Source organism: Myotis nattereri (assembly GCF_964212035.1).
Source record: "Myotis nattereri genome assembly, chromosome: 4".
Lineage (NCBI taxonomy): Eukaryota > Metazoa > Chordata > Mammalia > Chiroptera > Vespertilionidae > Myotis > Myotis nattereri.
Window position 1 is genome coordinate 42,193,384 of NC_138079.1, and position 14,456 is coordinate 42,207,839.

The 14,456-nt window shown below is 34.8% G+C and overlaps 1 protein-coding gene and 1 pseudogene across 3 annotated transcripts in view; one reads left to right on the plus strand and one right to left on the minus strand.

Moving 5' to 3' along the window:
• Positions 1-14,456, plus strand: part of SCAMP1 (secretory carrier membrane protein 1) — a 115,738-nt gene that overhangs the window by 68,196 nt on the left and 33,086 nt on the right. Inside the window, exons 9-10 of one of the 2 annotated variants that reach the window (XM_081088793.1) lie at positions 6,260-6,410; positions 13,659-13,750. In XM_081088793.1, the coding sequence (XP_080944919.1) occupies positions 6,260-6,410; positions 13,659-13,747 (240 nt within the window). In that variant the 3' untranslated portion in view covers positions 13,748-13,750. Of the gene's footprint in view, positions 1-6,259; positions 9,051-13,658; positions 13,751-14,456 lie in introns of those variants that run through there. The other variant, XM_081088794.1, reaches the window with a different exon arrangement.
• Positions 4,072-4,960, minus strand: LOC308518058 (DNA primase small subunit-like; annotated as a pseudogene). Its single transcript has 2 exons — positions 4,523-4,960; positions 4,072-4,311 (listed from the first exon to the last, which is right to left on the minus strand). The product of its transcript is annotated as a DNA primase small subunit-like (transcript).

Genomic DNA, 14,456 nt, shown 5'->3' on the forward strand with positions numbered 1-14,456 from the left:
TATGTCCACTTTTTAAAAAAATTAACCTCTGAGGTAATTACAAACCAAGCATTTTACTTTGTAACACAGGTACGTATAGACTACTAGAGCAGTATTGCATTTATTTGCTAACTTTTTAATAACGAAGATAATTTTAGGCCCTTTGTTTAATTCCTAGCAGATAAAGAAACAAATACTTATTCAGGGGCTTCTGCCACAATTTATGTCTTTATTAAAGGGTGTAACAAAAAATGGAAATGTCCTTCCCCTAAAGGAACTAAAAGCATGTGGGGTATCAGACATGTAGATAAGCCCTCCAAAAGAAGCAGCATAATTTGCATCCCTAAAAGATGTACTAAGTGTAGGAGGTACTCATAATAGGGAAAGCCACAGCTAGTTCACGCAGAAAGAGGACAGCAGTATTGGAGTTAGGCCCCAAAGGATGAGTGGGATTTCAATAGCATGAAACTAAAGTTGGTAATTCAAGAGGTTACAGAAGGGGGATATCTGACCTAGATCTATGGGCGAGAGGCTCTATAGAGGATTTCTTGGAAATGGTTGATTGAAAAAATTGGGCTTATGGATCCGTAGTTTATTAAAAACTCAAAATAAGAATAAAAATATTTCAAAAACTCATTTATTTGTATTTTCCCAGCTTTTATAAAAGTTAAAATATTTTTGGTACGACAGGGGTCTTATATTAATAAGAGCATGAATTATTGAAATGGTGTTTTATAAGCTTTAATGAAAATCTGTTTGGAAAATTTTAATTAAGTAAAGTACCATGGTTCTTTACTTTCCATCTATTTTTTTTTTTCTTGTCATACACCACCCCAGTGTACACTAAGATATTTTTGAAGATACATTAAGGAAGCAGCGTTCCCTTCTGGAATTGCATCTTGTTAGTGACCCATATCCAGATATTTAAAAATTAATTTTAAGTTTTATTAGTGCAACATATTTACATAATTATTTTATCCTGAAGAAAACTCCCAGAGACAGGGTAACAAATATTCTTGTTTTATGGAGGTTTTGAGTGGTGATAGTATGTGAGCATTGTGCACTGAATACTTATGAAGTCTTTTCCCTCTAGGTGGCTTTCTGGGTCTATAATAGATAGACTATTGAGAAAGTATGCTAATCCTACCTTTATTTTACCTCTGTGCTCTGTGGGGCTATGAATTTTATTTTAAGTCTTTAAACTATGAAGCCTGTGAATATATCACATCAGCTACTCAATACGAATTTGAAAAAGGAAATAACAAAGCAAATTCAAACAAATGTTTATTTATTACATGTCTATAAACTTGGGGGGACCTAGTGAACCTGTAATTACATTGCACTGTGACTGGGTCTAGTAAGTAAAGGTTTATTAGATTTCTACAATGTACTTCATTTACTAGAATCTAATCATATGTACTCACTGTGAGATAATTTCTTGAACATAGGAATTGTAATTTATCAATATTCTTAATGTTCCATTAAAAATGTGATTTTGAAAGAGGAGTAGAAATAATCTATACTTATAATAGTGCTATGGTTACTGGAAGAAAGGACTTTTAGGGTTTACCAATATGTGTACTTGTCAGTCCTCTCCTTTTCTCCCTAACATTTTCACACTTTGATGCACAATAATATTGCATGGCCTTGCACCACTATATCAGAAAAATTCAGGAGTGCCTGGGTATTTTTATCTTTTACCCTGACAGTTCTTCATTCCTTAATATGCTTTCTTCCTTTGCCATCTGTAGAAGAGTCCTTGGTTTTTTCCCCTTCCTCTCCTAATCATTCCTTGTTGCTGTCGGTACCTCTTAAATATTGGTGTCTTAAATAGACTTTGGTACTTTTTAAAAAATATATATTTTATTGATTTTTTACAGAGAGGAAGGGAGAGAGAGAGTTAGAAACATCGGTCAGCTGCCTCATGCACACCCCTACTGGGGATGTGCCCACAACCCAGGTACATGCCCTTGACCGGAATTGAACCTTGGACCTTTAGTCCGCAAGCCGAGGCTCTATCCACTGAGCCAAACCAGTTAGGGCTTTGACTTTCCTCCTACTTTGCGTGTGTGGTGTTTTAAAAATTGCACAATAGTCTTTATTTTTCTCAAAAAGTTGAAAAAGAGAAATGCAAGATATTTCAGTGTGTTGACTGCATTATAAAGTGTTATATGTAAACTAAAAAAATTTTTTTAAGATGGTGTAGCTATAGAGAAGACAATGTTAAAGGAAATGCAAAGGAAGGAAAATTTTCATAAATTACAGAAAGTACCAGCCTGATAGCTTGCTTCCCAGTGTTTCTCAGAAGATAGAATGCAAACCAGAAGGACTGTTTTGTTTAGATTGGTTATAAAATCAGACAAAAGAAATCTGACTCTTCAGAATCTATCACAGAAAATCAACTATGGAAGAAATAAAAACTTTAAAATTAAATTTAAGTATCTGGATATATAGAAAGTTGAAGTGTTTTGACAAGTATAATAGGTTTTATGTTGGTAAAGTTGGTTAGTTTTTCTAAGCTGCTACTTTATGTAGACAAATCTAATCATTCCAGTTGTTTTCTAAGGGAAGAAGTTAGGAGCTACAATTGCAACAGTTATAAACAATACTCTAGTAGGCCCTAATATTATTATCTAGTAACTCACATGTTTTGAATTCAAGTTTTGGTAGATTTAGATGTTCAGTTTAAAACTATTTTTAAAAGATGGGCTGTGGGATGTGGCCTGACCTATAAAAATATCAGTAAGCAAAGAAGTGACTGAATATACACTTTAGGTATAATTAACAAGTATCTTAGACTTAAGAACAAAGCCCTCATTCACCTAGAATATTCACTCCAGAAATATGGAGGCTATATCTAGTGAGCTGAGATTAAAGTCATGGGCATATTACTGCTCAGTTACCTCTATATATGGCAACTGGTAGAAGTGGGTATTTATATCAGAAATCTTAAAATTATCTTTGTATAATATTAAATTTTACAAATTTATCTGCAATCCATTTATTCCTCCCAATATTGTTCCTTCCAGGAACCTGTACATTCTTCTTTGGTAGTCTTAGGAATCTTTTTAACATAGTTATTTTTCAAGAAAAGGAGATTTTGCTTTGGGCATTAAAATACATACCTGGTTCTGCCATATTTATTATTAAATATCTCTTGAAGTATTTGATTCGTGGTTGAAGGTAGGAGTTATCCACATTGGAGGGGATTTGTTATTTTCGGAAGTTTTTTTGTTATCTTCTTGAGAAGTTCTTTTTTGGATTTATCCAGGTTTTCAAGAAACTGTTCAAATACTTTTACGTGAAGACCTAGACTGGTCTAATAATCTATGGTTCTGTGTTTGATATGGGATACAGCTTTGTTCTCGTCTTTTTCCTCTTCATTAGTGGAAATGGCATCTAATTCATGGCAGATGGAGCTTACAGTTGGAACAATAAATGGATCAAACTGATGCATTTTCTGTAAATCAGTAGACACGGAAATTTGACCTGTTTTAGGATGAACACTAGAAGGGCTTCTTAGCAACTGGTAGAAGTGAATACTTAGATCAGAAATTACGTAGCTAACACTGATATCCAGCTATGGAAAACAGTACTGGAGCATGATCTCACACTCAAGCCAGGCTCCACATTTGTCATATTTTATGTCATTTGGATATCTGGCTACTTTCTTCAAATGGCCCTTCAAATGCTCCCATTGCTGAAGTGAACTGTGAGCCTTTTAGAACAGCGGTTCTCAACTTGTGGGTCGCGACCCCTTTGAGGGTCGAACGACCCTTTCACAGGGATCACCTAAGACCATCGGAAAACACATATATAATTACATATTGTTTTGTGATTAACCACTATACTTTAATTATGTTCAATTTGTAACAATGAAATACATCCTGCATATCAGATATTTATTTACATTACGATTCATAACAGTAGCAAAATTACAGTTATGAAGTAGCAACAAAAATAATTTTATGGTTGGGGGTCACCACAACATGAGGAACGGTATTAAAGGGTTGCGGCATTAGGAAGGTTGAGAACCACTGTTTTAGAAGCTTTGTTGAAGGTCATCAGGAATTTTGTTTCAGGAACACTAGCTTAAAATCTATCTTGACCAACCAAGGCATATTCTTCAAAGTATTTATTTATTATGTTTATAGATTTCCTGACAAAAGGGTGAATTTTTTCATTTTGGTGCAATTTCTCTCTAATATCTTGACCACCCTTTACAATACTCAAATACTCAACTATTCCCGACTGTACTGTGGAGGACAGTTTTCTAACTGATTCATTATAGACCCAACAGTGAACACCTCTTCTAGAACAGCGGTTCTCAACCTGTGGGTCGCAACCCCTTTGACGGTTGAACGACCCTTTCATAGGGGTTGCCTAAGACCATCCTGCATATCAGATATTTACATTACGATTCATAACAGTAGCAATGTTACAGTTATGAAGTAGCAATGAAAATAATGTTATGGTTGGGTCACAACATGAGGAACTATATTTAAAGGGCCAGAAGGTTGAGAACTACTGGTCTAGAACATACCCAGAGACAATGTTTAAATTCATAGTCCTCTTTCAGTGCTCGGTTGATGATGTGTATGACCATTGTCATGAGGGTCCAGCACTTAGAATATATGTCTGCAGAACTACAACATCTCTTCACATCATCATAGTTTATGTCAATGTCAAACACCAGTTTGTTTTTTTATGATCCTGGAAAGCTCTCAGCTTCACTGTATTATGTTTATTGAGTTTGTGGGAATATACTGTACCTATATCAATCTTGTATGGATTCAAGGTTGTTGAAGGATTGGTAGCGAAATGTAAATATCATCTTTCAGTGTGAATGAAAATTAATGGTGTTGAGAGTAATTCTCTTTATCACTCTGCCATAATTGAACCAATGATAATATTAGGTAAAGAGAAAGAGCTCCTAAAGCTTAAGCAGCTTGGGAAGCTCAGCGGGGTCAGATGCCTCCATGGAACTCAGTACTCAGCCCCAGCAGGATAACCGCAAGAATTGGAACCACACTGGAGCCTCTGCTTTGTGTTCTTCATGGACAGTTTCATTTGTCAAAATTGTAGCTGCCATGTATATGCCAGTGGTTTCCAAGTCCATGTCTCTAGCCCATTCCTCTCTTGAGCTCTAAACCAAATCATTACTTGAGTAGGTATTCAGTAAACATTTGTAAGAATATATGACTGTTTAGAACCTAACCAAGCATCTCCCCTTCTCCCCCAAATCACCCTATCCTCTCTATTCTTTTTGAAATGACTTCCTCGTATCCATACTTAACTTGAATGTCTTTGACTCATTCTACTTTTTTTCACTTGACATTTACTCTATAATTATGAGTTCCTATCCAGGTTGGGGGAAAGGACTGACTTTGGTGCTCTGTCCCCATCCTCCAAACCTGCTTTGATTGCATTTCATTCAGGCTTCTAATTTAGATCTAATCACAGTGCACTGTAATTACAGATTTGATTTTCGGTCTCTTCCTCCCCCCCCCCCAAGTTTGTAGTCATATAATAAATATTTGTTCCAATTTGCTTTATTATTTCCTTTCTCAAATTTGTATTAAATTGAGTGGCTGATGTTATATGTATCGATATGCTTCATTGTTTATGCATCTTAAAACACATGCTAATAGAGTATTTTTGATCCTTACCCATGAAAAGAAATCCCAAGATTTGAGTGATAGATCAGTACGGACAGACAGTTCACAGAATTGTTTCTTTGTAAATCCTTTAAAACTTGACTATTCACAAAAGGTTAAATGTATACAGAGTGGACAGCAGAAGTATCTTTGAGGACATAAATAGTGCTTGGTACATTAAATGATAAAATTATATCAGAGGACTATAATATGGTCAGTGGTGTATATATAGCCAATATAGAAACAGGTAAGGTGTTATTTTCTTTATTTGTCTAGGGTAGTAAATTAATGTATTAAAGTCAGAATGTATCTTATTATGTTAAACTAATTAGGTACAGCAGAAAACAAAGCTTTTTTCATTTGATTAAGTTCTTTAAATTATTTTTGGTTTGGTGTAGGCATAATTATTTTTTCTGGATTGGGGATTAAAAGGAAAATCTTATGTTAAGAAAATATTTAAATACAATATTTTGTGTCAATGTGATGGCTGATGTTTTTGATCTTAGGAATTATGCCTAGAATCTACTCCTTTTTTCTGAGTCATGTTATAATTAATTAAAGAGCTATTGAAAGTGAATGTGTAGATGACCACTTATCTTCTTCTGCTTTTTTGTGCCTACTAGGTACATGGACTGTATCGCACAACAGGTGCTAGTTTTGAGAAGGCCCAACAAGAGTTCGCATCAGGTGTGATGTCCAACAAAACTGTCCAGACCGCAGCTGCAAACGCAGCTTCGACTGCAGCAACTAGTGCAGCTCAGAATGCTTTCAAGGGTAACCAAATTTAGAGAATCTGCAAACAATACACTGTTATCTTTTGACTGTACTTTTTTCTCCACTTACTGTATTCTATAAATATTTTTATGTTCAGTACACACAGCATGTATATCTCCTATTTACTTGTTGCATGGGCAAAAACCAGAAAAACTTCCTTATCTTATTATTTACCTAACAGTTTCTTAAGATTTTAGTGCCCCTTGCAGAAAAAAATATTACATGCTAAATAAATATTCTCCATATTTTGGGGGTGATGAATGTTCAGCACATTATTTCAGTGACAAGACACTAAAATTAATATGGTACTTATGATTAAAAATGCACTTAGTAATAGCTGCAGTCATTCTTTCAAGAATCTTAGACTTAAGGATTACACATTGGAGCAGTAAATAGATGCTTCATTTCTTTTTTCTTATTTATATTGCAAGAAATAGACCATCAGAAACTTGTGGATTTTTAGATTGACTTGCTTTTTTTAGCAGTTTGTCACCAGTGAAGAGCCTATGTGCATTTCGTAGTAGATAACGTAAATTTTATCTTTTTATTTTCTTTTTTTAGAGTAGCTGATATTTTGATATCATTCTATGATCTTGCATGGGCACCAGGTTTTTTAAATTAAAATAATTAGTATTTTGGGTTCTGCACTGCTTATGGTTGTACAATTGGGGAGTCATTTGTAAAATTTTAAAAGTGATTTTCTGTAATAGTTTCTTTTAAATAAAAGTTTATTGGGGTGCAATATGAGAATATAATATGTAGTGCATTATCCAAAAGAAAAGGTAGAAAATTGATGGAATAGAATGTACTGATGAGAATACCTTTTTTTTTGAATTTTCAGTATTCATATCATAGTAAAATATTACTGTATGAAACTTTGGTATATTCTGTGGCTACTCTTTTTAATTGAACTGAGATTATGTTTGGCAGCTCTTTTTGTGTGTGTGTGTAATTTTTAACAGAGGTATTAAAGTCTAGTCTTAACTCCTTGTCCATAAAGAACGTACAGTATTTAAGGAATTTTTTTTTAGTATCTCATCTTTAGTGGCATTAAATATTAAAAGACCCTGGCATTTTACATATAATTGAATTTCTAATACATATCAGTCTTTCAAATTTTGAGACAGACTGAATATATTAAAATTTTTCAGTAATAGACAAAAGAAAACATTTAATTTGCACCAACCAAGAAAATATACAGTTGAATGCATTCATTATGAATATAATCACTTTAAAATTATTACTATGCAGCACAGGAATTCATTCTTATAGTATATTTGGGTTGAAAGTTTGAATCATCTTTAATACTGATTAAGAGACTCAATACATTTGTAAAGTCATTATATTGTGTTTTACAAGTAATTAGCTAATTTAAGATTACAGAATAATAGTTATTTATTCAACTTGATTTTAAGTAAGGATCATTTATTGGATTATATTATTTGATATTGCACATCCCTTAAAAAAAATCAGATGGGCACAAATGGTTAAATTATTTTCATTTTCTCCCCAAATCTGAAGTTAAAATGAAGTCCATGCTGGGGCTGGATGGTGAGTTCTTACTGTTTATGAAAGAAGCTTGGCATGATAGTGCTACTAGGTGACATAGATCCATCCCAGTGGTGTTTACAGATTTATTTGGGACTTTATTGAAGTAATATACTTGGAATGTATTTCTTTTATTTTAATGAAAATAGGCTTCAGAGTATGAATTTAAAGCTGTTTGTGAATATTTCTGATCAGCGATAATCTCCACCTACTTTCTCAACCAAATAAGCCAGTCAAGTTTTTCAGAATCTATAGTCTTATTGAAAATTTGTTTCATCAGTGTGCTCTATTGAGTGTGGATTTTACGTATATTGAAAATGTTCACCACAAAATACAATAAGAACACCATGTCCATATCTCAAGCCCATTTTTTATTTTTCTTTAAAGTGCAAATGAAAGCTACATCATAGAGACTTTTGAAAAATGCTGAGATACTTTCCTTCAAGAACAGGAATACCTTTATCCTGTAGAACTCCCCATTGCTAAATAGCAAAGAATAATTACAACCAACAGTATCTTTTTGTGTAGATGGGGAAAATGTTATAAATTCAGTTATCTGGGTTAATACAAGCTTATGAGAGAATTGTTTCTTAAGAACATAAATGTGCATTAAAATGAGGGCAATGCTTACAGATTGATAAGGTGTAGGGATTTTAAATTCTTATATTTTCTATTAACAAAATCAGTAGTCACATTTTCACCCAGCAAAAGATTGGCATTTGTTAGTGTTTTATGCTTCATATTAACATTACCCATTATCAGAATCATGAAATGGTTTTTTACAGTGTAAGCACCCATGTCATTTTTTAGTCTGCAATATTAAGTGGTGGCTGTTTTTATTTAAAACTGAAGTTGGAACACTGGAAAATCCTTCCTCAGTGACTTGTAATTTGGGACTTGGATTATTTATGTAGGGATGTTTGTATATTTTGTCAGTGAGTAATACTGCGCTGCCATCATGGTGACTGTCATGGTTCTATATAAATGCCCTCCATCTGTCCCTCTAATGTTGCATGTCTCCGGTGGTTTGGAAGTTTTGTATATTTATTGTATTAACACAGAGTGTTCTAAAATAAAATGCTGTTTAATGGATGTTTGTTTGTATAATTTTAAATACTTCATTAGCATTTCAGAGGCAGAAATTATGCTGAGGGTTTAATGTATATAGAAATTCCACATTTGAATTTAAAAAAGAATCTGTATAATTCTGTCATTTGCTAACAAAATAAACATAAAAAAGATTAGTTAAAAACTCTCATCAACATAAAATGACAACTTTTCTGTTGCATTAGACCTTTATAGGTAGAGGGATATGAGCTTCACTCATAGTAAATATTTTGACCACTTTAAGGTCAATATACACAGACTGCCTAGAGATTTAAAATGGAAAAATGTGTTTTGTGGTTCAGATTTTTCCTAGTGGGTTAGAATAAGTGCCTGTGTATTAATAGGTCATTGATGTGAGTGAACTCGTGTTCTGTTTCCTAACCTCGCTATCTATTGCTGTTTTATGTATCAGTGAAAATACCTGTTTGATTTTTCACTGGTTATTTAAAGAGGATGTTAAATCATGTTCATGATGAATCTTATATTGAGAAATCTGTGTTCAATTAAAATAGGAACAGCATTTTCAATTTGCTGGGTTTACCTAAAAAATGAGTTTGAATTGTCATTGGATATATCTCCTTCTATAAATCATGTTGTGATAATGTATAGTTTGCATTTTTGAGGGAATTTATGTTAAATTTATTAGTTGTTTCTGTAGATTATTTGTAGTAGCATAATGTTTTTATCTTTTTCTGAAAACACTGAAATTAGCATTTAATTTTATCTTTCTTGGTAAAAATGTATGTTTAGACTGTTACTATATAGAACTTATCATTTTATCCATATATCCCCATTAGAACTACTATGGCTGTCACACACCATTTCACTGTATCTCCTTCCATTTTTTCCTTAAGGAATATGTTTAGAGGAATCTGTTGGCTTCCTGTGATTAAGACCTTTAGGAGTGAAATAAAAGTGGCTAATAAATTAATGATGGTTAAAAATAAAAACATACCTTATTTGATGCCCTAACTGGTTTGGCTCAGTGGATAGAGTGTCAGCCTGCGGTCTGAAAGGTCCCAGGTTCGATTCTGGTCAAGGGCATGTACCTTGGTTGTGGGCACATCCCCAGTAGGAGGTGTACAGGAGGCAGCTTATCGATGTTTTTAGCTCTCTATCCATCTCTCTTCCTCTCTGTAAAAAATCAATAAAATATATTTTTAAAAAATACCTTATTTGATAAATTTTGAAGTACCATACTATAAATTTATTTAGAATAATATGTTTTAAAACAGTGTTGTTTTAAGTGCTTGTTTATTAAACTAAAAAGTTGTATCTCAATGGTTAAATATTATGTAAAGTGAAGTATTTCCATTAGAGATTAGGTTATTGATTGGTATTTTTAAACCTATTTTATGGCTTTATCACAGTATATAGAGAGCAAGAAAGAAATCTATCAAAATTTACTAAGCCAGGCATTGCCACTGTTCTGTCCTAGATACTAGTAGATACAGTATCTTTCATTGAAAGATTCTAGGAAAATAGGGAAAGACTTTTGTGTTCCTACCATTCCTGAGGGTTCCATATTTACAATTTAACCTTGTGATTTTGGTAGGACAAAACTTACAAACTGTAGAATTTTCATTGGCACTGTTAATGTTTTCAAATGGCAAGGGACATGGGAGCCACCATGTAGCAATGCAGTGAGTGTTAAATTTTATGTTTATCTAAATCTTGATTTGTTGTTCGGCTCATATCTTTCTGGGTTTGGCATGGCTGATGTAACTAAAACCATCTTGCCACTAAAACCCATTTTATCTTTTCTCTAATGGGGACAGAAAATAGTTAAGTCTCTTCTACCTAGTAATGTTTCACATACGTTATGTATTATCTTCTTTTCATTTAAACAGTCCTAATTTATAATAGTATGCAAATTTTATTTTTTTAACACTTAGATATAATCCCACAATTCTCCATAACTTTAAAAATATTTTGTGGGTCAGTGATTCTCAAGATAAATCATGGTTGTGGTAGTTGTTACTATTGGCAATTTGTACGATTCTTCAGGTGTTTCGGGGCTAGGAAAAAGAATTGCCCCAAATCACTGTGTTTTATCTGGTGATCAGGGTGATTCCTACAATGTTATAGTCACCTCCATGAAAACTGAGCATACTGGGCATACGCATTTCTCAAACTCATTTTTTTCTGGTATGAAAGTAATATATGTTGAACAATTGAGAAATATGGAAAATGATAAATGAGAAAATAAAAATAATTTTTCATTTAGTAATAGCACTGCCAATATTTTATTGGATTTTTCCCATTCTTTTTCTATGCATACATAGTTTATGGAGTGAAGGGATATAGCAATGTTTAACTTTTTGAATTGATAAAATTAATACACTTTAGTCTAAATTATAGGAAATATTGGTAAGCAAAAGAAGGTAAAACTGCTCATAATTTTATACCCATAAATAACTACTATTAATATTTGGTTTATATCTTTCTATTTTCTCAGAAGACAACTTTTTCCCTAAAATCAAAAAATAAGATTTCCCTCTATATTGTCATAGATCCTTTTAGGGATGTTTATCGAGCTCTCACATGCCCATTTCTTTGGGGCCCCTGAACATTACATTGGTACTGGATGTCATCTAGCCATGGTGGACCCATGCTTGGCTCATTACATTTTTTTCCTGGGTAGATGTGTCCACAACTATACTGTTTTAGTGGCAAGATGGTTTTAGCTGTACCACATTCTTCCATGAGGAAGGAGTCACCATCAAGCTGAAGAATGAAGCAGACATCAAGGACAAGCGGGATGGAAGGACATAGGAAGAAAACCTTGATAGCTTTGCATTTCCTGTATGGGGCCTGACTGCTCATCCATATTTCGTCCCATTAATCCCAGTAATATTTTTATTCTGTTTTCTCCCTGAGCTAGTTTGAATTGGTTTCCTATTACTTTCAACTGGAGAATTTTAACAAACACAAAGGTTTGTAATCTTTTTGCAATTATGATGCAAATTATATGTTGAACTTTATTTCACACTAGAGTCCCGGTGCACGGGATTCATGCACTGGTGGGGGGCGTGGCCTGCGGGGATCAGCCCCTGTGGGAGCGCTGCTCATTCCCGTCAGCCAAGTGGCTGTGGCCGCTCCCTGGTCCGGCATCTTCCATGGAGCCGGAGCACTCACCTCTCTAGGGGACCCGGTAGGGGCTGGGTCCAGGGACAATAGCATGGAGAGGTGGTGGAGTAGGCCTTAGTCCCACAGCAGCCACGAATCTGCCTTCCAGCCTCCCGGGTCAGCTCTGCGAGCCCAGCGGTGGTGCTGCGCAGCCTACAGGTGTCTGGAGGAGGTGGCAGGGTCGAGGAGGCGATGATTGCAACCCGAGTTCCTGCCTGTTGGCCCGGGGTTTGCAACGGGAGCAGCTGCTCATTCTGGTCAGCTGAGCGGTGCTCCCACTGTGGTAGTGCACTGACCACCGGGGGACAGCTCCTGCATTAAGTGTCTTCCCCCTGGTGGACAGTGCGCGTCATAGATACTAGTCAACCGGTCGTTCTGGTCGTTCCGCTGTTCGGTCGCTGGGCTTTTATGATAGAGGATAGGATTGCTGAATGCATTTCTATAATATTTAACAGCTGTACGGCTAGCTACCTTTATATACGTGTATCATAAACTATTTTTGAAGTCCTGTTATTCCTTCAGGTTCTGTTTTTTCATTTTTTTATTATAAATAATTTATCAAGGAATATATTGTAGCTAAATTTGGGGACCCAGGCTTTTTTTCTTTTCTTAGGACAGATTGCTGGGTCAAAGCATAGTTTCACTTTTTCGAGAGCTTTGATGTGCATTGCCAAATTGCTGTCCAGAAAATTGTATCAATTTATATCTCCATCAGCAGTGTACGAAAGGACCTCTTTATCCACACTCTACCAACATTGGATGCCCCTTTTCTAAAAAGTCTTCCCTATTGTAGGTTTTGACAGATAATCAGGTGATTTATTTTCTGAGCATTCTGGTTTCTCATAGATGGACTCGTCCAATACTACCTGTTTGTTTTTTCTTGGTTTTGATAACTAGGAGTGACCAGGTAGCCTACATCCACAGTGAAATCTTCTACTTCCTGAAGCTCGAAGCTAAAGATGATTAGTACAAGTTGGAAAAAGAAAAGGCGGCCTTAGGCAGCCAGCCATTGAGCCTCTAGGTAAAATTAGATTGGTTTTAACACCAGGTGATGTTAATCTTCACTATTTTTTTTAGAACTCTTAATTTTTGAGATCAATTCTAAATGATATTCTGTCTGGACAGACAGAAGATTTTCTTAATTTACTTCTAATAACTTTTACTCATTGAGGGCATACTGTATATCAGAAACTATACTAAATGCTTTACTTATGGTATTTACTCCTCACACCAAACCTATGGTGTGATTTCTATTATTGACCCAATTCTTATAGAGTAGGAAATTATCCTGATCACCCAGTGAGAGAACAGAATGCCTGTCTCTTCTGGGAGAGGCAGCTAGACCCATGTCCCCTGACTCCTGCCAAGTGTGAGGTTGCTGCCACCATGTGGTGCCACCTCTCTCCAAGACCCTGTTTCTTTTCCATCCTTCCACATTTCCAGTAATTCATATCCATCTTTTAGGGACAGTGGATCCTAGGGGAAAAAATCAACCAAGAAAAAAATTACAGCATATATTTCTGATGTCTCCAGACCAAGGCCTACCTCCATAATGTGTGAGTACCTGCTGCCTGCTCTTCAGCAGTATTAACTGACTAAATGGTCTTTTGCTTCTGTATGTGTGTTTGGAGAAACTTTAATTGAAGACAAATCCCTAATTATTAGTTTAACTCTGAAGAAAATATGCCTTTTATTTAATTATAATAGCTGCTTATCCTGGACAAGAGATTATAATAACAAAAACTTGTCAAACTGTCATTTGTTTTACTACTGTCATCAACCCAATGGATTTTTAGTGACTGTTTTCAGGATTGAGTAAACTGAGACACATGGTCCATCTTCAGAAGTATGAAAAATGACTAGGTTTTTCTCTGAAAAAGGAAGAAAGAGCAGTATTTTCATCAGTTGTCATCCTTTGGTGTGGCCTTTTTTGAATTATAATTGGAAATTATTTTAGCAGTTTACTACACAGAGATGTTGGCATTCTAAGGGTTCTGTATGGGCCTGCTTTTCACCCTAAATATTCCAGGTAGAAGGAAATGACAGCTGTTTGAGAATGTAGACTTTGGTGTCAAACCTGTATTTGAGCCTTGGCTTTGCCACTTACCAGCTTTTTTTTTTTTTTTTTTACCTGGGACAAATTACTTAATTTCAGTTAAGTTACTTAGTGACAGTTAATTTATCTATAAAATGAGGATAATAGTTTCTATTCATCGGGTTTTGATGAATAAATGAATTATATGAAGTGCTTAGCACAGTACT